We start from the raw sequence: 27,415 nt of genomic DNA, 5'->3' as shown, positions 1-27,415 counted from the left end.
TTGGACTTTATGTTACGAAGCTTCGGTTGAAACCTCAATTATTTTATAAAGTAACATCTGTCATTCGCGTGTTTTATATGTATAGGTCAGGAAACCACAATATCTAGCCTCCGCGTTTTATCTATAAGATCTGTTATTTCTTGTTAGGAGAACATTCAAAACACCTCCAGTATCTCCAGTTACCCGCAGGGGTATTCCTGTGACGACAGCCAGGAAGGGAGGGTAACTATCTCTACCTATCAGTTGCAGCCAATTCTAGCTGTATTAGACCTCTCGAACGTTCAGTTAGGTCAATGTCGTCGACGCAAGATGCGTCCCTCGTCATTTACATCAGGAAAATGCTTATGGGTCAGTTGCTGATGATTCACTGGCTAGCGGTAGATAAACTTCGATAGAAATCGGCTTTCCTCTGTATATTTTGTTATCGTATCGAAGTAATCGCATATACTATTAATTATTACTGTCCCACTGAGAATAATATTCCACAATTTAACGCCCTTTGACTTTCGAAGTTTTAAAAATTCGTCTGTTCGATAATTACCATGGAAACGTGTGTACTTATTCCACCAGAGCTTAGTCTTGTCCTCAGCACAATTAACTCTGATAAAAATGCTAACCGCTTGTACGAAATGGGGGTACGTGTTTGGAGTAATCAAAGCATTTTCCCAAAGAGAACCTTTTCTCCATTTCAAGGTACGATTCGGCTTGACAGGCTAGAAGTCTACAGTTGTCTTGAAGACAACGATGTAAGTAATTTGTACAAATTTGCCTACAAATTTAAATGTATCACTAAGAATAATTCTGTCACTAAGTAAAAAAAAAAAAAAAAATCATCTGAATCTGATAGCAGTGTAAACGTTTATAAATTTGTGTTTTTCGTTTATAATTTATACTCATATAAAGTCTGTATCGTACATAATGTGGTTCATAGCTATGAATCTCTAAGGAAATGTGAAATGTGTGCTCTTAAGCATGTGCTCTCTTGTGTGAAAGGCTGGTGGTGCAGGCTCTTGGAAGACTTCAGAAAATGTCCAAAATTGTTATTATTTTCTTCGAAATGTATTAAAACTTTTTAATATAATAGGATAAATTATCTTAAGATACAAAGTACGTTCAGAAGTAAGAATGGATAAATTATGTGTTTAGGATTAGTTATTCGTTTACAAATAACTCAAAATTTGAGCATTCGAAAGTTACGTACTTATAATTCTCAATTAAAGCTCGCATTACTTTATATAACCTACAGTAACACCGCTTGTCATTACTTTATATAACCTACAGTAACACCGCTTGTCATTACTTTATATAACCTACAGTAATACCGCTTGTCATTACTTTATATAACCTACAGTAACACCGCTTGTCATTACTTTATATAACCTACAGTAACACCGCTTGTCATTACTTTATATAACCTACAGTAATACCGCTTGTCATTACTTTATATAACCTACAGTAACACCGCTTGTCATTACTTTATATAACCTACAGTAATTACTTTATATACTTGTCATTTATATAACCTACAGTAACACCGCTTGTCATTACTTTATATAACCAACAGTAATACCGCTTGTCATTACTTTTATATAACCTACAGTAATACCGCTTGTCATTACTTACTTACATAAATGACTTAATTCCAGTCCCTGTTTCGAAATGAAGGACATAAAGTTTTGTTGTGGTTATTACGAATAATCGCTATCACTGCTGTTGACCTATATTTGTCTGCTGATAACCTTGTGGAGTTCTGAACAAGAGAAACTCTTCGACAGCCGCAGCATATGAAATTCTATCATGAATGATCAGTCAATTAATCGATGAATTCCTTTTTACTCAGCTATATTTTTGTGCGTCAGTTGTACCAAGTGTGCGGATTCAGTTTTATTACTCACCAGGATCTCCACGAGCCCACTCTCAAATTGAAATTCTCTTGCAAGTTAGAGTATATTAATCTATGAGACCTTGGAACGACAGCTTCAGATAAGAATTTAGGGTTTGAGAACTGCAACTTTAACTTCGTAGTTCTTTTTATTTGTTTGTTGATTATCACAAAAATTACATAATTAGATATATGTGCTTGTCCCCACGTGTGTAGAGAAACGAGATTTTTAGCGCTATAAGCTGTCAAACTTCAACCACTTGTGGAGCGGATGCATAGTAAGATTAAACAAATATGATAAAACAAATGCTGTTCGAAATTAATGTACGTTTATAGAGCAATCTAAGAAATATTTTTTTTTAAATATATTTTGATATTCTACTGAATCAATCGCGTATATTACTCACTATTACAATGTAACTGAAAACCGTTTAATATAATTTAACATCATTTGACATACAAACTTTTCAAAATTCGTTTGTTTAAAAACTACTGTGAAAATGTGTTTACTTATTCCACCAGAGCTGAATCTTGTCTCAGCATAGCTTTAAAAAAATGCTATCCGTCTATACAAAATGAGGTATCGTGTGTGGAGTTATCAAAGAGTTATCCTAGGGAGAACAATTTCTCTCTTTCAAGGCACGATACGACTTGGCAGGTTAGAAGTTTATGTTTATCTTGAAGACAACGTCCTAATTTGTAAGAATTTGTTACTACAAGTTGATTTATGTTTGTTTCTTGATAAGCACAAAGCTGCATAACACCATAATCCTTGTTCTATTTGTTTTGTTTTGTTTTGGAATTTCGCACAAAGCTACTCGAGGGCTATCTGTGCTAGCCGTCCCTAATTTAGCAGTGTAAGACTAGAGGGAAGGCAGCTAGTCATCACCACCTACCGCCAACTCTTGGGCTACACTTTTACCAACGAAAAGTGGGATTGACCGTCACATTATAACGCCCCCACGGCTAGGAGGGCGAGCATGTTTGGCGCGACTCGGGCGCGAACCCGCGACCCTCAGATTACGAAGTGCACACCTTAACGCGCTAGGTCCTTGTTCTGCTCCATGCAGATATCGAAACCTGATTTTAAGCGTTATACATCGTAAAACTTGCCACTAGAGAAAAAGGTGCATAGGCAAATATTTGAAATAAATCTGGAAAAAAAGGACGGTTTATTCGGGAGATATTTTTTACGGATATACCACCTTATGTTTAAATAAAATTTATGCAGCAACGTTTTCAATGGATCAGTAATATTTCAGCAGTGAAAATCATTAAACCCTTTTGGCAGATAACGTAGCAATATTAAACATAGAATATCGGTGATTATGACAATTAACGCAGAAAGAACTGAAGAAAAATCGATTTAACGTATAACATTTGCGCACTGCACAACAGATTCCTGTAAGTATTTCAAAACATTACATATTTTGCGCATCAAGTTTTACTCGTTTGATGTTGAACAATGGTGAGCAAGCAACACGTGCCATCGGTTTTCCTGATTCTATTCACACACGACCAGCCTAAGCGACACCTGACATATGCTCTTTGATTCATGCTTTAGTACATGGCTTTTGATATTTCGGGGAATAGCATAATGCTCGTTCATTTGAGAGCGTTTCAAAGAGTGTGGAAGTCAATCATTGAAACTGTTATTTGTCACTAAAAAACAAAGAGAAGGGAAAACAACTCTCCAAATCACCAGTGGTGTGTGACAAGAACACTCTGTATGCTGTTTGTAACAGCTGCCAGACAGAAATGAATACGAAGACCTGTTGGATCCAAGTGTTTAAGTTCGTAATGGAAATTAGAAAACGTTATACACTGCTGGCTAAAATCTTAAGGCCAATTAACATAAAGAAAAAACATGCATTTTGCGTTGTTAGACTCAACCACTTATTTGAGTAGAGCTTCGAAAGATGAAAATAAGAAAAAGGTAAATAAAAATAAAAAACCTTTTCAGCATTTAATAGGGAAAATGTGAACACTATAAAATTAATCTAACTACTAGCTGGTGAAAAGTTTAAGACCATACCAAAAAAAAAGTCCTAAACAGGGTAGTAAAGGCCCAACAAGAAGTTTCAGTAGTGAGTTACACGGCCGTCATTGCGAATAACTTCAAACATTCGCTTTGACATGGTCGATATAGGCGTTTGCAGAAGGCTGGTTGTAATGTTATTCCAATTGGTAAATATGTCTTAACGAAGATTATGCACTGCATAATTCCTATAGATTTCCCTTATCATCCACCCCCAAACATTTTCAACGGGGTCCAGTGCGGGCGAACACGCTGGATGGTCCAAAAGAATCATGTTATTCGCCATGAAAAAATCGTTTGTCCTGCGGGCATTGTGGATTGCAGCGTTGTCCTGCTTAATAGATCCGGTCATTTCCACACAACTGAGGGCCTTCAGTTAATAAGGATGCTCTCTCCAATATGCTAATGTAGCCAGCCTGCTGTTTGACGCCCCTGTATAACCTAAAGCTCCATTTTTCCATGGAAGGAGAAAGCACTCCAGATCATGATGGAATCTCCTCCACTGTGTCGTGTAGAAAATGTCTCCGGTGGGATATCCTTATCGTGCGAGTAACGTTGGAAGCCATCTGGACCATCCAGGTTAAATTTTTTCTCATCAGAGAACAAAACCTTCGTCCACTTTACGCCCCACGTTTGGTGTTTCTCAGCAAAGTTTAACCAAGCTGTTTCGTGGTGTGGAAGGAGGCATGGCTTTTGAAGACGTTTACGGTTTTTAAAGCCTTTCTCTCGTAGATGTCGTCTTATTATTCTTGAGCTGCATTCTGCGTCCGTAAAGGCTTTAATCTGGTTAGACGATCGGCTGGTGTCTAGCCGGACAACCCATCGAATCCTCCTGCTTAACGCCGGCGAAATTTTTTTGGGCCGACCACTTGAAATTCTTGTTCCGTATCCCTCAGGGTCTTTTAAGAAATTTGCAACAGCAGTTTTACTACGCCCAATCTCACCAGCGATGGCACGTTGAGAGAGACCTTGCTTTTGCAGCTTGACAATTCTGCCACGTTCAAAATCTGTCAACTTTTTAGCTTTTGCCATGTTTTTACCCAATGTAACACAGGAGATGTCAGTGGGGGATTTTGACAACGTTAATGCTTGAACACAAGTGACTAAATTTTGTTACGTGTTTACCGACGCTCGTTTCAGTATGGTCTTAAACTTTTAACCAGCTAGTATTTAGGTTGCTTTCATAGAACTCACATTTTCCCTGTTAAATGCTAAAAAGTTTTTTATTTTTATTTTCCCTTTTCTTATTGTGGTCTTTCGAAGATCTACTAAAATAAGTGGTTGAGTCTAACAACGCAAAATGCATTTTTTTATGTTCATTGACCTTAAGATTTTGGTCAGCAGTGTATAGCTGCTTATTTTAGGATCATATTAAGTCATTTATTAACGTACTTCTTAGTTTCTAAACACACTGTTTAAGTTGATGTATTGAACTAACCTTAAGCGCTCCGTTTTTTCAATGTGTATGCAAAAACCCTAAACAATGTGGTATAAGATTGCTAACTTGTGTATAATATCTATCTTTTAACATTATATACATTACATTATGTTGTATAACATTAACCAGAAGATGTAACAGACGTTTATAGCGTTTCATAGAAATATTAAATGCTGAACGAAGTTTAGAAAATAGGGTAATAATGCGGTATAAACTATAATTCTTTTCCAGGCATTATTAATTCAATGAAGTTATACTGCGCTGCAGAATTATTATTGTAAAACTAATAATTATGGATTTCAAAGAAACTTAGTTATTTTCCATTTGGAACCAAATTTCTTTTGTAACATGCTTGGAAAGTATTGTTCCGGAGCATTGACAAGAATATTTAAATATATAAACACATCTACTTATGTCTCAATCATTATCTATGATTAATGTTACATCTAATTATATTCCTCACCCGTATCGAGGCAGTACAAATATCCTCTAATCGTTGACTTCCTCAAGTTATCTTGTTCAGATTTAGAACAGTAATAACTTTGCAATAAAGTTTATGAAAAATTGAATTAAGTTAATAAAGATTAAATATTACACTTCAGATACTATAAATGTCTGTTTTATGTAGTAATGATAACTCATTTTAACGGAAGACCTAAAAATAGAATAAATGTAAATTTCATGGTTAAATTACTCAACTTTTTCTTTTTTACTTTTTTATGTTTGATAACATTTTTTTGAGTAAATTAGTAATTGCTAGGTCGGATATACCCTAGAGTGCGTTACATACCCCAAAGTTCAAGGTTCACGCAACAATGTTCTGAACGCGCACTGAACACATCCGGCTGAAGTTGCGTTATAAAAGTGACAATCAGCACATTATTTGGTTCTTTGCCAATTTGGTTCTTTGCCCTATCATTCGGTTCAACATCTGTAAAAGTTCTTCTTCTCTGGATTCTATATAGTTTAAAATTAAGAAAGATTATGCCTGAAACCTTAGGGTTTCTAGCATGGCTGCGAAGCCTACATATGTAGAAAGTTGCATTTAGGTTGAAAACTTTTGTCAGTAGCAGTAAAATTGAAAATGCCTACTGATATTACGTATTTGCGATACGGCTTCAGATAATTGGCCGGAATATACGACGTGTCAGATACTATTAACAAGCCGTTCTAGATTTTCCTTAATCTTTAATTTAGCGTCTACAAAGCATAACAGTGATAACTATGATAACATAGTAATTGTGCTAGCTAATGTAAAATTTAAAGAAAAAAGCCACCCTTTGTAAAATATGAAAACACCATTACAACTTAATTAATTATTTATAGCTTGTTAAAGGAGATTTTGTTTGTTTGTGAATTACCCCCAAATATACACGAGAGCCAACTGCGCTAGCCGTCCCTAATTTAATAGCGTAAGACTAGAGAGAAGGCAGCTAATTATCACCACCTACTGCCAACTCTTGGGCTACTGCTTTACCAACGAAGGGTGGGATTGACGGTTACATTATAACGCCCCTACGGCTGAAAGATCGAGCGGGTTTGGTATGACGGGGATTCAAACTCGCAACCCTCAGAGTATGAGTCGTGCGCCCTAACCACCTGAACATGCCGGATCGTCATTAAAGGAAATGTTGGTAAAGAGGTAAAAACACTTTTCAATACTTAACACTTCATAAAGTAAGATAACTGATATGATACGTCAACAGTTGTTTAGCCTTCATTTTTTATCTGAATCATTATGAAGAAGATGAAGCATGGAAACATCTTTTCTCTTTTTATCACCTAATATACTATATGTTACTTCTGTATACTAAACGTACGAAAAGTTAAAATTCTCAACTATTTTCCAAAATATTAAAATTGTACTGTAAACATTAACTATTCCTATTTTATATATTATACATGAGCAGATAAAGTAATATTTTATCTCTTTACTTGTTGTTTTCAATATTACTTTATCTGCTCATGTTTAATATATAAATTAGGAATAGTTAATGTTTACAGTACAATTTTAATATTTTGAAAATAGTTGAGCATTTTAACTTTTTATTCTGAAGCACTGTATGGTTTAATTAATTATAAGAGTCAGTTAAGGTTTTTAAGAGACGGAAAAGAGTGTATATCATCCGCACTATGTTCACTATATCCATTGACAACAACGCGTTTCACTCAATACAGAGCTCATCTGGGTCACAAAGTAGGCTGATTATATGATGTTTTGAATGATTGTCGAATATCCATCAAAGCAAAGTTATACAACTGGGAGAGAGTAAATTTTATTAAAAATATTTCCGGTCATGACTATTAGACAACAGCGTCTTGACAGCATTCATGTTGGGTAGTATCCGTTGCAAAGTACTTCTTTATAAGGCTGTCAATGAAAAATAACACCATTATTGTGCGATTGCATTCCGTAATCTATTTAACGCATAAGAAAGACGGAGATAGATCGCGTGGAAATTAGTAAGCTCTGCTTTTATTGACTTGGGCCCGGCATAGCCAGGTGGTTAAGGCCCTCTACTCGTAATCCGAGGGTCGCGGGTTTGAATCCCGTCATTCCAAACATCATCGCCCTTTCAGTCGTAGGAGCATTACAATGTTACGGTCAATCTCACTATTCGTTGGTTAAAAAAGTAGCCTGACAGTTGGCGGTGGGTGATGATGACTAGCTGTCTTCTCTCTAGTCTTACGTTGCTAAGTTAGGGACGGCTAGCATAGTTCGCCCTCGTGTAGCTTTGCGAGAAATTTTAAAACCAAACTAAACGTATCGACTTGACCTGAAATTTCTTCTTATGGAATAGTATGTGTATCCATTTTATTCTTAGGTATGTGATATTGAACTGATACCTTACGGAAGCAACTTATGAACATGTATATTTCGTTACTTTTCTAGATAAATATTCTCGATTGAATATGTTGGGTACCGTTGCTTGACCTACATGGATCGATTTTGTCTCTGACTTTTATATTAGTTATTTGTCAGCTGTCACTAGCATTCTGATTATTACAGCTTATATACGACTGGTTGCAGATCTATTTTCTGATTGTTCTTGTGGAAAATATTTTTTTAACGTCATTAAGTACAAAGGATATACGAAAGTTGGAGATTCTAAATCCCAGTCTAAAAATATCTCTACGACTAAAGTGTGTGAATATTTTGCATTGGAAAGGATTGTTACATATCCTTTTCAAAAGCAATAAATCTTCAGTTAACTCGCACTACCTACATAATGCTAAGCAATGTCAAAATGCAGTTCTAATACATTTTGTCCCACCTGACTTCATAAGTGTTAAGTTTCTCACGTAACGTTATGATTTTCATATCAAAAATCGTTATACATAACGTACTCAGCTTTTGTAGTTATATCCCATCTAGTCTTTAATAAAGGTTTCACACATTTTTAAAAGGTTGATATAATTACATATATCAATCCAGTAGGAGCAAAGTTAAATAGGACCATCTCTTCAATCAGATGTTCAAAGTCATCTGCCATCCTTTTATATCATCAGTTATAATAGAAAATAAATATATTTTCTACTAACAAAATGGCAAGGCATAACCTGGAGGTTAGGGTGATTGAATCGCAATCAGAGAGTTGCAGGCTCGAAAATACCCATCCATTCATTATCCATTCAGATAATGTGACGACCAATCCTACTATTAGTTAGCAAAAGAATAATTCTAAAGTTAGCGATAAGTGGTGTTGACTAGCCGTTGTTCCTTTGTTATATGGCTATAAGATTAGGCGAAGTTCAAAACAAAGACATTTGGGCTTCCTTCCACCTGTTGATGACAAATCGAGTGAAAGGAAAAATGGGCATAGTTTTGAAGCGCAAACTGATCGAACTGTTTTCCAATCGAGTACTTTCTTCAACACTGATGAGGAACTATCTGCAACCATACTGTGTGAAGAGCATTATCATAACGAGTTTACAACGAGTCCGCAACCGCTTATCTTCTACAAGAATAGGAAATAGCGGCTTCAGAGATGTTTAAAGCTTGAAATATTGACAAGTATCTTCTTAGAGCATGTGACGTAGTCTGATAAATGAGATTTGACACTCTTTATTCACATATAAGGTTGTTAGAAGTGAAATAATAGTTAGGGATGTTGGATCATTTTATTCTTGTGTAAATTTTGTATATTACAGATTTATTTTTATCTTGATGATCAAAGGGAGAATGGAACAGCCCTTTACGTTAATAATGTCTAAATTGATTCAAATATCAATTGTCTCCCTTTATTTCCATATTGCTTAGATCTCAATTCACTTAAGCATCTTTGTGATGAGCTTGAACGTCTCCTTTGAAAATCAAATTTTAGCCACAGTTTTTTAAAACATTATAACTTCCGATAAATTCTGGAATCCAAACTGTAGTCAATCTATTAGTGTTGCAAGAAACGGTTCAATTCAGTATTACTTTGGGATTGGAATGAAGTGGGAAGTCAATAAATATTTGAATTCGGAAAATTTTCTTTTTATTGGATTATGTTTGTGTAAAAGTAAACTTTATGATTAGTCTATTTCATATTCACACCATCAGCGAGGTTTTATTACGTAATCATTTTATATTATTTCATCAGATAGACCATTATCTACTTTATTGTATATTTATGTTCAGAAAAGAAAAACATTTATATACGGTTTTTCGAGCAATATAAACTGCATGAGAAAAATACTTTAGATCGAATAATAAATGCAAAATGTTTGTTGCTTGTAAAATAATAATAATAATGAAAACAATGCATATATATTGAGGAATATATTTTTAACATTGAAGTATCGCTGGAACAGTAGTAAGTCTATGGATTTCCAGCTATAAAATCAGCGTTTCGATTACACTCTCTGGCTTTGGCGTATAGCCCGGTGTGTCCTTACTGTAAGAAAAAAGCAATTTTAACGTGTAAGTAAAATAAGTGTTCGTGTGGTTTAATTTCGACTTTTGTATTCACTAAATTCGCAAGCTTTTTGTACGTTTTTGTAGTATGACATAAATATAGTGCTCATAATAAAATACATACATAAATAAAACTTTCTACTACTATTGACATCAATAATTTAACATCCTGCTGCATGGAAAGTATTATGCGACAACAAACTAAAACCTATGTAAAGCTGTAAATTTAAACTAGTTTTGTCGTTATTAACGCATTATCTGTTATGAACAACCTAGTGATCTTTAAACGACTGTAATTTAGTATTTGTATTTTATATCACTTATCTGACAAAACTTTAAAATTGAGATACTCTCCAACGGTATAACTATCAATACATTTTCGAGTTTAAGAGTTCAAAGAGAAAGTCCAACTCGTTATTACATGAATGGGTGAAAGAAAGTGGAAAGTCAATAAATTACTTAAATTTGGAATGTCTTTTTATTGAAGCAAAGGTATACAGAAAATATGTCAATACAATGCATACCATTCTACATCCAGCGATGCTTTCTATTATTTGTACTACAGCTGCAAGTTGAAGAACATATAACGCTAAAACGAGGGACTCGATTCTCGCATTGGAGGGAACATAATGGTTTAGCTTCGAGTTAGAAAACACTGTGAATATGAAGTGATGAAAACGATAGCTTATTCGTCAAGAGGTATAGAAAATTAATTGAAAACAAACTAACACCAACCAAACCACACATATCTTACATCTCATAATAACCCCCTCCCCACACACAAAATATAATATTGCTACAAGTACTGGGATAGAACTCCTTGAGAAGGGAATATCATTATTATCCACTAAGACCAACAGCGTGATAGAAAACTACTATTAATCGCAGCTTGGACTACGTTACTATCAAATGTAGTATGACTTTAAAAAGTTTTTCATTCCTTCAGAAAATATTATGAAATGCGTAAGGTTGGTCAGTTAATTTCAAGTCGAAGCTTTGAATTGGTCAGGAAAAGTTCTGTATGGTATTTGTTGCAAACTACCGCTAAACATAGTGTGCAGTGGGGCCTGGTGCAGTAATATGCTAGAAGTAAGGTCCTTCTCACGAATTGCCATAAAGGAATGTACTGCAGCTTTGTTCATTATGCAGACTAAAACATTTCTGGTACTCGTATCCTGCATCCGATAACCATTCTTCTTTGAAGACCCATGGATCCATTTCTTAATGACGACAAATTAATCACAACAAACCATTTTTTAAACAATTACTGACCATTATGGATTCATTGCAATGGTGGACTATAGGATTTCGTGTGTAAGTTATTTGACAACGTTCAAAATACTGAAGAGATGTTGTTGCAATAGTTTTGGTAATAAAATCTATATGCGTGTTTACAATTATTTTTAAGTCAACATAATGCGCTTAATTTTACTATTTAAAAAACAGAATAACAACAACAATGAAGCTTAAGTGGTATCCGAAGCTGTGACAAGTAAGTATCTTCATTTTGGGTATAAAAAGTAATTCGGTTTTAAACATTTAGCTTTTGGTTTTTGAACTTCACGATAAGCTACACGAAGGCTATCTGTGCAAACATTTAGGACTTTGTACATCATCTTAGTAGATATCATTTTGTTCTTAAGTTATCTGTTTTTAAAATACGTTTTATACACAGTTTTATGTAGAGGATATTTACTTTGCGCAATGTATCTGAATTTGTGAGTGAAAAATAAAAAAAATAGTTTGCATGAAACTTCAATAAATTTTCCTTTTTATATGCTGTTATAGTTAAAGCAAACATATTTTTTTAGTATTTTACATAAGTGACCTGGAAACGCTTTTTAGGTTCACTCTTTTTATCTAGAAATAACTTTTGTTAAATTTCCCAATCTATCCTACGACTTTGTTACAAGAACCATTTTTGTATAATACTGTCATTATTACTCTTACATGCAGATACGTCATCGATACGGTTGTTATGATGATATTCAAAAAGTAGACGGTCGCAAAGTTCGTCACTGTAATTGGATTCGTTTTCTGCAAGTGTCTTCAACAATTACAAAAGATGTTAACCTAATAGGAAAGAAAATAGGAAGCCGAGTTATCTACGAATGTATCAAATTAATACCTTCCAACAAAGAGCTCATAGTTTATTATGAACCTCAGGCAGTAGAAAACTCATCGCTTGTAGCATCCACTCCCAACATTAATCACTTAAAGACGAGTCAATGCCAACAAGCTATTGAAGGTACGTACTGAAACAAAGCAACTAGGAATAGTCTTTTTCATTCCAATAATTCAAAAACAACGTAAACACAGCCTTTATGAAAGAAATAAAATAATTTCGTATAGAAGTTAGAAATATTTTATTTTTTTAAGAAAGAAAGGATAATTGCTCTCTTTTTAGTCTTTAAGCGAGAAGTAAAAGTCGTTTGATGTTTGTGGAAGAAGTGGACAGAGCTAGGAATGAACTGCACAAACAGTCGTTGGCTACGTTTCTTTTACTTAAAACAAGACTAGACGTGTTCATTTTGTTTAAATTTTTCTATCAAAAACTAAAATACGTTTGCCCTTTGTACAGTTATGTTTTCACAAAAGTGTAAATGCTTGTTGTGCGAACGAAGTTACAACAGTTTAACAAAAATGCTACATAGTTTAAGTCGAAAATAAACTGAAAAGATGACTTGTGTGTTTGTAACTAAACCCAAAGCTACAGGAGGGCTATCTACGCCAGCCATCCATAATTTAGTAGTGAAAGACGAGAGGGAAGGTAGCTGGTCATCACAACACACTGCCAACTCTTGAGCTACTCTTTTTCCAAGACGGAAATTTGGAACCGTGACTCTCATATTGAAAGTCAAGCTTTCTAACCACCTGTCCATGTCGGGCCATCCGCATTTTTGTTTCAATGTTGTTGCTTTAACGCTATGGGATCAGCATTCGACTGTGATAGAATAATTATCTTTTAAATATTTAATAGTTCATTTTCATAATTCAGTGTAACCAGGGTATTTAAAAAATCTGTTTCATATGTTTAGTCATTTTTAGTACAAAACGATAGAAAAAACTATTGGTACTTTATCCACCATGAGGAATCGAATCTTTCTGAAATGTATACAATAATACTTAAAATCATGAAATAATCTGTAAGTTTTGAATAATATCTGTAACTGAAATTAACTATATTTTTCACAAATTATCTTAAACACATGCATCTAACAATTATTGGACACCCAAAAATCAGTAACATAGTTAGAATGTTGACATTCAAGTATAATTGTATCTTAATGCAGTTGTCTATTAGTGCATCATACAAGTATAAAATAACACGTTCCTTGTATTGTAGTTTGTTTGGTTACCCATCTGTAAAGCCATTGTAAGCAGATGACAGAAGCTTTAACGTATTTAAACATGTGAGGGTCCGAACGCGGCAAGTGGTTAAGGTGACGGAGCGTGGTTGAGTGATAAGTGTGACTGTAAAATCTGAATATTTAGTATGACAAAAGATTGTTATCACGTCAACGTATTAAAGACAGCTAGCGCAGATAATTCTCGTGTGCCGTTGAACAATTTTCAACAAACAAACAAAAAAGCAAACGTGTGAGGCATTCCAAACTTTGTCTTTCGGGAAATGGACACCACACGTGTATTCGTATTTGCTGAATGGTGTATTCACTAAGATGGGCGAGTAATAAAGTGCCACAAAGTTTATGTTAACTTCACATTCATATCTGCATTTAGTACCACAGTATTATTTTCGTTGGTTAAATACAATAACCCTCCTTACCCACAGATAGTCCTCTTGATCTTTCTATGCCTTTGGTATCATCACCTTCAAGTTTTACCCCCAGTACTGGAGCGGAAAGTAAGAACAAAAACATGTGGCCTTTGTCGTTGTCAGACCTAGAAAATGACATCAGAATGTCATGCCTCTCAACGTCAAACTTACAGACATCACCGTTTAATTCGAACCCAAACTCATCTCATAACGTAAGATGACTTTTTCATTTTTCAATATTTATCCATTGCCTAATTTAGTATAACACTTTTGCACCAATTAAATGTAGTGTTTGCAATTCTTTAAATCTTTGTGCTATAACTTTTATAAGTACTAGAATCACTTCCTATATGCTAAAACTACATGAAGGATAGAATTAATAAAATTATTTTCCTGAAACAAACATTTCAAGTCGTAATGTAAAAATTTCAGACAATGTATATAGTCATACAAAAGCAATTTAATTTTCGTAATTGCTCAGAAAAATTTCAGGTTAAGTTCAATAATTTGAAAAAAAAATGTTCATATGTTACTTAAACATATTAGTAAAGAAAAACTATAATTATGAATACATTCTCAGACTGTTTTTCGTTTTTCAACTTTACTAGTTATTTTTTGAGAAGGGTTTCATGATCAAAACATATCTTAGCACACAAGTCACTTTGACTATTCCCAAAATTGAACGTTAGACTTTAGTTAGTTCAAGATAGCCTTTGGATTTAATCAGTTTTACTCTAAAAAAATACAATTGAAACATACGTGAAACTGAAACGTTTTTTTTTTCAGTGTCAGACTGAAGTTAAATCGGATAAAAAGCCGAGAGAAAAGTTATTATTGCCTTGTGAATATTGTGGGAAAATGTTTGACAGACCTTCTCTTCTGAGGCGCCATGTCCGAACACATACAGGTACGGTAATTAATACAAAAATCATCGTTAAAAGTATTCACTTTATTTTCAAAGGGCAGCATGTAATGTTGCTATCTTCAGATTGTTAAGCCTTCTAATAAGAAAATCTTATCAAGACGTTTTTGTTTTTATTATAGGAGGATAATTAGCACTAAAACCTTATTGTACCTCCTTTTAGATGTGTCAAATATATTTCTGTTAATAAAAGTTGATTAAGATACTGAGTTTTACTGTAGCAGGATTGCTACAAATATAAGTCGAACCGTATATATATCTCGCCAGGAGTTTCTTAAATTAACAATAAGGTAATATATTTTTTAATTGTAATAATAATTTAAAAATTATAAAGACACCTATATAAGGTGTAATCTGACACAGGACAGAATGAAGGCAGGTAACCAAAAGCACCAATTACCACATAGTCTTTGAACTTAATAACGAAATTGGCTGTCATTCACATAACACACTAATAGCTGAAAGAGCAGTGTAATATTCACAGGTGTCACTTTTTGAAGGCCTGATTTTTACATCTTGAGCCAGACACTATAATCGATAGTCCATGTCCAGCCCAATGTTTGAAAATAATGCCAAAGCAATGTAAATTAATGAAAACTTGAATATGTTTCTCAAAATAAATATATATATGCCATTATTCATTACCAGGTAGTTTAATCATAAATTATGCAATGGTTTATTCTCAGGTGTTGAAACTTTTTTCTTTGAAAATAACATTTTGTTTTAATCTAAAGCGTATGATAGACAAATTGAACAAACTTAACATTTATTCGTTTAATTTTTATTTACAATATGAACTTGTAGACATCAGAACCTAATATTTCTCAGATTTTTACATTCATTCAGACTGCAATCGAGTAAAAATATCGTTATCTAATGTTTTAAGTTATGTTAGCATTAGCCAAACACTGTGCTTGTGAAACGAGTTATATAAACAAAGGAAGCTGTGTGTAGTGAGCCATTCTCACAACTTTTATCGATGTTTTGATATAGTTGTTTTATATTTTTTAACAGAATTACTAACATCAGTTATACTTATGGAGTCAACTTTTGAAATACTCAGATTGTGAAACAAGGGAAATAAAAGTTGGCCTAAAACAAGCTATCTTTAGTGTATAGAAGTTATTCAGTTTTGTAGTTGTAAAATTGGGATGTTTTCATACATTCTATATTAAACAAATAATCCAGATTTCACTCCCCCAGTGGCACAGCTAAAAACCACGTTTCGATACCCGTGATAGGCAGAACACAAATAGCCCATTGAGTAGCTATGCGCTAAATTCTAAATAAACAAACAAATCCAACTTCCAGTAATGTTGGCTCGGCATGGACAGGTGGTTAGGACACTCGACTCGTAATCTGAGGGATGTGCTGGTTTGGATTTTCTTCACTCCAAACATACCCGCCCTCTCAGTCGTGGGGGTCTTATAATGAGCGGTAAATTCCACTATTTGTTGATAAAAGAGTAGCCCAAGAGTTGGCGGTGGGTGGTGATAATGATTAGCTGCCTTCCGTCTAGTCTTAATTTTCTAAATTAGGGACGGCTGGCGCAGATAGCCCTCGTGTAGTTTTGTGTGAAATTAAAACAACAACAAAAAACAAGCAATCAAGTGCAGTAATATAGCCATTCTTTACTCTTTCATTGGTGTTAGAAAAAATAATGTTCACCGATTTTAAGGCATTAAGACTTATTCTTCTACTTCGTTCATTACTTTTAGCAATAGAGTAAATTGACTATTGGCTTTAAAGGTAATTGCTGTGAAAAAATTAACTTGATTATTTTCAGTAACACTTGTATCCATGAATGTCATGCTGTGTAGTTCAATTTTGAAATTACATCAAAGGTTTTGCCATTTTTAGATATGTATGTTGTTTTAGTGTGTTATGAAATTTTCGAAGAATGCTGAAATACAGTTCATATAAAAATTAATATGTTTTCTAGGAGAAAAGCCGCATATATGTGACGTTTGTGGAAAAGGGTTTAGTACATCAAGTTCTTTGAACACACATCGTCGAATTCACTCTGGGGAAAGGCCACATCAATGTTCAGTGTGCGGAAAAAGGTTCACAGCCAGTTCCAACCTTTACTATCATCGGATGACACACAGTAAGGTAATGCTTAATAATTAATTTAAATATATTTTACTTTTATATGCTTTACTTCACCATTCTTCCTCCAATTGTTGTTGTTATTATTTTGAGAAAATATATTATTAATGCTTGTTTGTTTGTTTTGTTTTGGAATTTCGCACAAAGCTACTCGAGGGCTATCTGTGCTAGCCGTCCCTAATTTAGCAGTGTAAGACTAGAGGGAAGGCAGCTAGTCATCACCACCCACCGCCAACTCTTGGGCTACTCTTTTACCAACGAATAGTGGGATTGACCGTCACATTATACGCCCCCACGGCTGGGAGGGCGAGCATGTTTTGCGCGACGCGGGCGCGAACCCGCGACCCTCAGATTACGAGTCGCACGCCTTACGCGCTTGGCCATGCCAGGCCTATTATTAATGCAAAACGCCTTCATATGTATCGATTAGTTTGCATTTGGAATTCTGCTAACATAAATTTTGTTTATCTACAATTGTTATATTGAAATTACACTCAAAACCTTCTAATCGGAGTTGTATCATCTGAACATTATATTTAAACACTGAAGATTATTTTAGGCAGTACTTTGAATGACGAAGTTATTAATTGCATCAATATATCACTCAGCAGTATTCTTGTAGCCTCTTTTCTCATAGCGACATCTCTTACAAAATAGATTAAAACATACTACTTTTATTATCTTGGTTCATGCCTTAGTAGTTGAAGAACATAATATAAAGTAGATTAAAGACAAAGTTGATTGCTCGTAAGAGACAAAGTTGTTCTTTATGAACTTCTTAATACTATTGTTACCAGTGTTACGCATATTTTCTTAAATTTAGCTTCCATCTTTTTTCTAACAAAGGTTGAACGGTTTAGAACGAACATTACTATTACATGTGCGAATGATTTTAAAAAAAGTTTTTGTTTCTCCATCTGAAATGAACACAGAAAATTGGTTATTTTTTAATTAAAGATTTTCTATTTATGGATCTTTTCGGAAAATAGAAAAAATCAAAATTAATTAAATGTGCTGTCGAAGTGCCTTTTGAGCAGTGATTCCTAAAAAAATAGCAATATTTTTAGAATGGTACCAGGTGTTTCAGATTAGGACTTGAATTAAATGTTTTTAATACACCTTCACGTGAACATTTTGATCTTTAGGAAAATGTAGCATCTAATTTTATTTTCTGATTAATGAGGTGAATATAATGATTATATAAAGTTTAAATGTTTTCAGAAGCAGTTAAATTTTTGTAATTACTTTAATATGGAAGAAAAGTTTGACACAATAATATATTAAAAAAAAAGGTTTAACAAGTTTTCATGAAACTACTTTCGTGATGTAATACCTACATTTCTTTGATTGGATAAATGATAGGTAATACAAACAAGGTAAAAACTCAAGATATAAATGAAAGTTTAAATAAAATAATTTATCTTGTGACAGGAAAAACCACATAAATGCACAGAATGTGACAAGTCCTTCCCGACACCAGGGGATCTAAAGAGTCATATGTATGTTCACAATGGTTTTTGGCCTTTTAAGTGTAATGTATGCGGTCGAGGGTTCAGCAAGCAGACAAATATGAATAACCACTTAAACTTACATAGAGGTGAGTGTCTCCTTTAATCATAAATTGGCTAAGTTGTACCTAGTGATTTAAGGAAAGAAGATTTAACATTATCTACTGCAACCACATAAAACAGAGTAAGTAGCCACATCTAAATACTGACAATGTGTGAAATGATATGGAGTAAATGAGTGTCAAAACCTTATCTTCAAATGGTATATAAAGGAGTAATGAACTATATCAAAATATTATTGACAATGTGTGGTATAGCAATGAGTAATATCTATGTATATTACTCTTCTATTATAATAAAAATAACAATGTATCTTTGTGAAAGACGTTTGTAAAACAATCTTCTAAGGAATGAGTTACATAAATACAGACTGAAGTTTTTAAAGAGTGGCATGTCGATAAACACTACCTGACATCATAATTTATCCTTGATTTTGAGATTAATCCTAAAAAGCTAATTTACTACTTTTACTGAGTTTGTGCAGAACTTGTCAATCGTTGTCTTAAGTAATCCAGCACAAAAGCTTTAATACATCTTAAAGCATGTGAACTGCAAGAAGAAAAAACTTTATCAAGAATTCTGTATTTAAATAAATTGCAATGAAAATGCACATTTTTATCCAGAACATAAACAAACTGTTAATATAGAAATGAAAAAAAAAAAGATTTGTTTGATAAGACTAAGATATAAGGTGTCAAACTAAAATCCTCAGTAATAATGTTCCTACCCCATATACTTTCACAACCAAACTTATTTTGTGTCAGCGTTATTAATACACTCAATTTAAAATTTTTATTTCTATCTGGCACTTGTATATTTGCTTGTTTTATGTAATGCAAAGCCATACTGGGCTATATGCTGTGTCCACTGCAGATAACCGAACCTCAAATTTTAGAATTGTTATTAATTCTGTAAGCTTACTGAAGTCACTGTGGGGGGAGGGTATTTTGTTAATTACCACATTCTATAAAAAGTGAACTTGATAACTGAGCACACACACACACACACACACACACACACACACACACCTCAACAGATATATTATTTGTCATATTAAAAGGATTTCCTTTGTTTGTTTGGAATTAAGCAGAACGCTACACAGTGGGTTATCTGTGCTCTGCCTACAATGGCAGACATTAAGAGAAAATAAAGGGTAACGCAAACACACGTCCTTAGATCATGTTTAATTCTTCCATGAAACAGTTGAAAGTGGGCTAACAAATAGGACAGGAAAATAAAACTAATGTATAAACTTCATACAAGGAATTAGCGAAATGTATATTTAAAAATAAAGGTACTCGCACAGTTGTCTATTAAGTTTCAACTTTGTTCATAACTTTCACATGCGAAATATGTTAGAACTAAAACGAAAACATAACTTAAAAATTAAGCAACTAAGCTATACTGAAGTCTAAATAACTTTGTTTTTCAAACTCTCCCTTAATATCTACAGCTAGTTGTGGGAAGGGTTGCTCCAAATAATGCTGAAGAGAAAAATGAGAAAACGTTAATTTATGTAATATATTTATATATCATATTATATATTGCATACATGTATAACATAATTTATATTATACAATATAAGTTGCAGAAAACGCAGGCTACAGGTATAATAGCTAAAGTTGGCATTTCAGTCGCCATAATGATTATGCAACTAGATTATTAAGCATTTCTATTAAAGGTCAAGAATACCGTCCTAAAGAACGTAATAGACATTTTCTCAAATATGTAAACTACCCAGTTTCCTTCTGATTGTCACCTGGTGGGTCAGTGGTAATTTTATGGAGTTATAACGTTTAGCATCCATGGTTTCATTTCCCGTTCAGGACAGACTGCAAATAACCAACTGAGTAATTTTGTACTAAATAAATGCCAACGTCTTTAATGACGAATCTATTGGATGTTCAACATGAACTTGAAGCGTGCATAGGTGGAGTAATTATTTCATCTCCTGCGATCTTTATATGAAATGTGAGTTTTAAATTTGAGTATAATCGTATAACAGATATATAATTCAGATACATTAAAGTTTCGCTCTTCTAAAATATTAGGATTTAAAGTTAAACATGTATGTATTTTCTAAACATAAATCTGTATACACACTTTATTATAAAAAAAATCATGACCTATACACCAAAACTAGAAATCAACCTTCCCAAACTATACATATGCGTATTTTTCCTTTACAAAGAAACAAAAGATGCTTTATACAGGTATGCAACAGGCGTAGGATCTAAGTCTAAAATACCAGGTAGTAAATACTTAGCTAATCTTTACCAGAAATAGTTACTGGGTGCTAGATAAGGGCTATGGATTATCGCCTAATTTTCTTTGTATGGGACCCTTTGAAAGTAGGCTGTGGGTAATAGTTTCAGAATAGTCTAAGTTGGAATTATAATAGGCAGTTCAATATTTTTCTTAAATTTTGATTAATCGCTGGATATTTAGGAAATCTGGGTATTTCGTGAATATATTTTTACGAGGATTTCATGAAAGCATTTATTTGTATATGATCATGTAAATAAGTATGCCTACTAATTACTGTTTTGAATTTGGTTAAATAAATCAAAATTGCATTGTAACAGCAATTATCATTAAATTTAAAAAAAACATAATAAATAGTACAAGCGTTACATTTGCGTCATAGTAGCCTTGTAAATGTTGATCCCATAGGTCCAAGGGTTCGCTAGTTTGTCTATATACGTTAATTATGTGGTTGTCTTCGAATCACAATTAACTACCAAATACAGGTAAAGTTTTCAAGATTATTGTATAATTCAATAAATAACTTTGCCTTGCTCGGTTATTTCTTCTTATGTGATAATTTAACTAGTGTATAATATTAGATTGAATTCTTTATATAGAACATGTTAAAGTTATTAAAATTGTAATGATTTAATTTGTTTAAAGATAGTCTGATCCTGTAACGTGACTCTTTCATTGATTATATTAAATTAACATTCTTTATTATTTTGCGTAGATAGCCCTAATGCAGCTTTGCGCGAAATTCCAAAAACAAACAAACTTTATCATTTTAATAATTTCTTTATTGTGTTTAAACAATACCTGTGTGTGTACATATATACATAACTATACATGTTTTAAGCTATAAAGAAAACACATTAAAACTGAATAAAATACGCTGTATACTTTAAAAAAAAAAGATTCTAGGCTAGAAGGTACAATATGGGATTATGAAATTTATCCTAGGTTTTGGAGGTGATTACGGTAGTAGGCCCTCATTGCGGTGGGGATACACCGTCTATCAGTCTTAACCTGCAATTCGCTAGTCTCGCATAAAAAGATTAGAAAGTAGGAGAGCGAGATGTGGGTGCTCCAGCTCACAACGTCCCACATCTATATCACTCTTCACTGCCTGCAGACAGTTGTGAGAAGGTGATTTATAATTAGATTTAATTAGCATAAGTAATTCTGAAATATATACTGTTATTGACACCATTTATCCACTAGAATTAGAAATTGAAAATACATGAAATTCTAACACAGATACACATTATTTAGATTTGGAAATTAAAGTAATTGATAAAACGGATATCAATATAAATATTTTTGAGAAAAGAAAATATTTCGACTTTCCAAATTACAGTTTACCCTACTTACATAGTGATGTCATACCCATCAATTATAAACATTTTAACTTCTCAGTTATTCAGACACTATATAAACTAATATTTTATTAATAATGTTAGTATACTGATACAAAACCATAGTTAATGGGTTTAATAAATACATTTTAGTTAAAATTAATAAATTATTCTGTAATGGATACAAAAATGTCGTAAATAAATGCAAAAAAATATTTAAAAATAAGGCCATTTGAGAACTTGGAACTACTTTATGCAGATGTACACCTTGAGTCGCATATAAAAGCACTACAATCACAGTAAACTGTCACTTTACTGATGTCGTGTTAATTAGAGTCTCTACCATATTGGGAAAAGGAATGTTGTCTTCAAAAGGTAAGTTTTATCTTACCATCAAATAGTAGTACCTTAATTTCATTATTTATTTATCTATTTAGTTATAGTTTCATCTTTTCATGTTTCTTTGTTCTTATTTTAACTTGGGAGAGCAGCCACCTTTTCACAACTGTCTGCAGGCAGTGAAGGGTGATATATACAGTTACGACAGAAAGTGTTCGTACCCCTGCGTCCCGAGTGGTTTTTTGCTCCTAACTTAAAAAGTATCACGATTAGGCTAAAAGAAGTATAATATATTATAAATATTACACCAACACACATCTACATAAATTTTATTGTAATTAAACAACAAATAAATTGTTTATAAACAAATAACCAAAAATAGGAGGAATAGAAAGTGTTCATACAGTTCAGAACGTGTGATAAAACTAATATTCCCTTAAAACATTTGTTTAGTTTGGCGAATAAACTACATTATACCATTCGAGAACTAGACTTGGAATTTATCCACCAAAACATTTACTTCCTGCAATTTAGCGCCGTCTCCGTCATTATCTGCTTGGTCATCATGGCGAACAGGAAACAACTGTCCAGTGATTTAAAACACCAAATTATTGTAAAATACAAGTCTCATGTGTCTCTTTCTGGTATTGCTACACAACTTAATGTGCCGAAATCTACTGTTCAAAGCATAATTACCAAGTTTAAGCTTACAGGATCAACTGCTAACTTCCCTCGTTCCGGACGCACCACCAAAATTCCAGAGAGAACCAAGAGGAAGGTTCTCAGAGATGTTAGTAAGAACCCTCGTTTAACACTAATGAAATACAGAAACCGGTAAGGGAAGCTGGGTTGAAGTAAGTACCTTTACAGTTACGAACATGTTACGCTCTTCTGGGTTCAAAGCATGCCGTCCTCATAGAACTCCATATTTAAAGCCTGTTCATTTAGAAGCACGATTGAGGTATACAAGAAAGCATGTAGATAAACCATTTACCTATTGGAAGAGTATTCTTTGGTCAGACGAGACTAAAGTCGAGCTTTTCAGCCACAATGATGTTCGCTATATTTTCCGTAAGAAAGGGGAATGAAATCTTCCAAAGAACACCGTTCTACAGTTAAACATGGAGGTGGTTCGATCATGCTATGGGGTTCCTAGAGCTCTTCTGATGTAGGCAGCCTTCACATTGTCAACGAAATCATGAAAAAAGAAGAGTACGATGATATATTAGGCACTTATATCAAAACTGATGCTCGGAACTTGCGACTTGGGCGTCGTTAGATCTTTCAGCATGACAATGACCCTAAGCACACATCAAAATATGTGCAATCTTAGTTGTAGAGGAACCATATAAGCGTTCTAGAGTGGCAATCACAGTCACCCGATCTCAACCCAACTGAAAACGTTTGGCATGAATTGAAGACCAGGGTTCATCAGCGTCATCCGAAAAACTTGCAAGAGTTGGAGGCCTTCTGTGAAGAAGAATGGAAGAAAATACCAGTTGAGTACTGTCAAACGATTATGGAGGGCTATGAGGAGAGAATTCGCCAAGTAATTCACCTGAAAGGCCACACAACTGACCATTAAAGTAGACGCTCAAACACTTTCTGCCCCCTCCTATGTTTGGTTATTTGTTTATAAACAGTTTATTTGTCGTTCAATTTACATAAAAATATATGTAGATGTGTGTTAATATAATATTTATAATATACTGTACTTTCATTATTCTAATCATGATACCTTTTAAGTTATGAGAAAAAAACTACTCACGACGCAGTGGTACGAACACTTTCTGCCTTAACTGTAGATGTGGGACGTTGTGGGTTTGAGCACCTACATCTTGCGCTTTTAATTTCTAATATTCTTAAAAAGACATGCATAAATATAACACAATGGTACATTACTTCTTACACCTAAAAAAAACGCATATGGCTAAGCATTATTATTTTTCCTTAGATTATTTTGAGAATTGATAACAAGTTCTTCATACCAAACTAAAATAAGTAACACGTAAACAATATAAAGCAAAAATAAGGTACAAACTACAATGCGGCAAAGGGGGTAAATTGCAGTTGTAGGAGAGGTCTCGGTGAACGTAAATCCTATATGCAGAAATGAGATACATCTACTAGATTTAATGTCTTTTTGCAAGTCTTGCACATGAATTGAAATTAATGAGTGATTCTGTTGATGTAAGTATTTTTGATAATTCTGGATCTTTTTTATTTTCCAAGTTTACGGATTTACAACGCTAAAATCAGGCGTTCGATTTCCCTCGGTAGACAGAGCAGATTAGCTCGATATGGCTTTGTTATAAACACGCACACACACCAATTTATACTTTAGTTTTAATTTGCCGTTTACGTAAACATTGTAAAGTCCGGATAAACTCGACCACATACTATATTAAAAAGAAAAATGTAGTTAAATATTTCGAATCGTATATTTATCATAATCTCTTTATATACTAATATTTTAGAAGAATTATGGAAAGTCATCAAACTTGTTACAATAAAAATCGATATATATATATATCCTTAATTTAGGTAACGTTAATTATACCATAAAAAATAAAACTATAATCAGAACATTTTTCACATGCAAGTTTCTGAATAAAAGTTAAATATGATATACTGTATATAACCATCTAAATGGATACTAATTGTTTCAGGCAAATCTAAGCCTATAGTACGTCTGATTTATTTGTTTGGATTGTTTATATATGCTTTTGTATTTGCATATTATATACACACACACACATATACATGTGTAAAAGTATCCAGTGTGAAGAGATTGTGGTTTCTTTGTAGTCTCCCTATAATATGTTGTGGAATTATTCATATGTAAAAAGAACATAACAACCTACAACCTTTTAACATTTTATTGTTTTATTTAATTTCTAGAACCAGAGATGAAAAGATGTCAGAATTGTGGGATAAAATTTAAAGTGACGATTGGAGCAAGGAGATTCGGCCATTGTTTCGAGTGTAATCGTAGGCTAAAGGAAAATCCTACTGTACAGAAAAATGATAGCTCTTTCGGAAAATCATCCACGATTTTACAAAGCGCTAATATTTAACTTAATTTTTACCTGTATATTTCTTTACTTAGGTCTATAGAATATATAACAATTTGTAATAGGCAACTAATTTTGAGAAATGATATGAATAATTTGAAATACGATTCCTATCGCCCATATAATAGGATGAATAGTTTTACTCTAAGGAAATTAATAGTCAACTTAAAATAGACTAACTAGTTCTTGAGACAGATTTGAAGTTCAAGACAAATCATTACGTGAAGCATATCAAAGGAAGTTTTATTTTTAAATTACTATATTTTACTAAATACATATGAATTATATACATCGTAGATAACCTAATTACCTAACATATATACATATTACGAAATACAATAATATTCAGTCACAAAAACAATGATTTAAAAATTCGTTAAGAATTGCGATAAAGTAAAATAATTTTGATTAAATATACCAGTTTGAAATGTTTATTACATAAATATTTGTAGTTCACTTAAAAAACAAGGTTAACAAAATAAAGAAAGGTTTTAAAAGCATTGTATTATTTTTCAGGTATATTTAATGATACTGTAATTTCTAAAAGAAAATAAGTTCAACAGTTTTGGAATCGTACTATAATATGCAGTTCATGCACTTACGTAATACCAATGAAAAATGGTGGATTGACATTCAAGAAAACTGCAAACTCCCCTTACATGTATTTATATTTCTATATCCCAAACAAAATCTTAAACATTACAAAATAATAACAGAAGAGGTAATTAGTGTTCCAGTTTAATGGCTATGGATGTTTTAGGTTCTAAAACACAAGATATAAAAAAAATAGACATGTAAGTATAAAATATGACAAAATTTACATAATCTTAAAAATATCCAAATAAACGTGATTAAATTCATAAACATTATATTAGCAAGGATCGTTTTACAAACAATGAAAATAGTTTATTTAATCTTGTCTCTTTCTGAACTGTTAACTGTTCTTTCAGATTTTAAAAGATTGAAAAATATAACACATAAAATAAGTGAAAAGGAATTTGAAACAAATATAACAACAACTATAATATTTACAAGATTAACGCTTGACACTTCATTTCATAACAGATAAACTCTAGTCTTCTATGAATGGGAAACCTGATTCTACAGTATTTACGAGAGTAGGTGTCAAATGCTTCTAAGTCATACTGAAGCGACTTTTAAAAGTCCAAACAAAAACTGCATTTAAAAACATAGGAAGATTGTAGATACTTAATGGTCAAGGAAAGAGAGTAAGCTACACTTTACACCCTTGTGCAAAATAATTGAAACAAATGGTCATTTTACAATATTTTCAGCATGACGGCCGGTGTAGGCTCGCTGGACCCGCTGATTTCCTTTAATAGTCATTTTTTTTCACACAGACGGCGTTATTGCAGTACGGTCGATCTATTTTTGAGATATATGACGAAATTTTGAAGAATATTACGTCATTCGAAATGACGTTAGAAGGGCAAGGAGACCAGTCAATAAACAACTTCTTACCAACTCAATGAAGAGAAAACGGTATTAATGGGATCTAAAATACAAGAACTAGACGCAAGAACAATGGGGAAGGTGTTATTCAGTGACGAGACTCATTTCTTCGCACAGGTCAAAGAAGTCTGCATATTCGCAGATCTCCAGGTGAGAAACTTCGAGAATCTCACATCAATCAGTTCGTAAAACATCCCGAGAAGAGGATGATGTTTTGGGGCTTTTTCAGCTACTATGGCGTCGGAGGCTTACATATCGTAGAAGGTATGATGCGAGGATTACAATACAT

At 33.3% G+C, this 27,415-nt stretch overlaps 1 protein-coding gene across 1 annotated transcript; it reads left to right on the top strand.

Moving 5' to 3' along the window:
- Positions 1–26,113, top strand: LOC143238231 (uncharacterized). Its single transcript, XM_076478288.1, has 7 exons — positions 1–746; positions 12,215–12,506; positions 14,052–14,248; positions 14,823–14,943; positions 16,901–17,070; positions 18,499–18,664; positions 25,481–26,113. Exons 1-7 carry the CDS (start codon positions 543–545, stop codon positions 25,654–25,656), a joined length of 1,326 nt encoding a protein of 441 aa, XP_076334403.1. The 5' UTR covers positions 1–542; the 3' UTR covers positions 25,657–26,113.
- Positions 26,114–27,415: the final 1,302 nt, after the last annotated feature.

Source organism: Tachypleus tridentatus, chromosome 13 (genome assembly GCF_004210375.1).
Source record: "Tachypleus tridentatus isolate NWPU-2018 chromosome 13, ASM421037v1, whole genome shotgun sequence".
Lineage (NCBI taxonomy): Eukaryota > Metazoa > Arthropoda > Merostomata > Xiphosura > Limulidae > Tachypleus > Tachypleus tridentatus.
The sequence above is the reverse complement of the archived record's forward strand: the minus strand, read 5'-3'. Positions and strand labels throughout refer to the sequence as shown.

Bases quoted from the DNA above. Each gene is read 5' to 3' on its own strand.
- LOC143238231 (XM_076478288.1), top strand. From the start codon at position 543: ATGGAAACGTGTGTACTTATTCCACCAGAGCTTAGTCTTGTCCTCAGC. The intron at 14,944-16,900 runs GTACGGTAATTA...TATGTTTTCTAG, and splicing joins CCATGTCCGAACACATACAG to GAGAAAAGCCGCATATATGT. The intron at 17,071-18,498 runs GTAATGCTTAAT...ATCTTGTGACAG, and splicing joins ATCGGATGACACACAGTAAG to GAAAAACCACATAAATGCAC.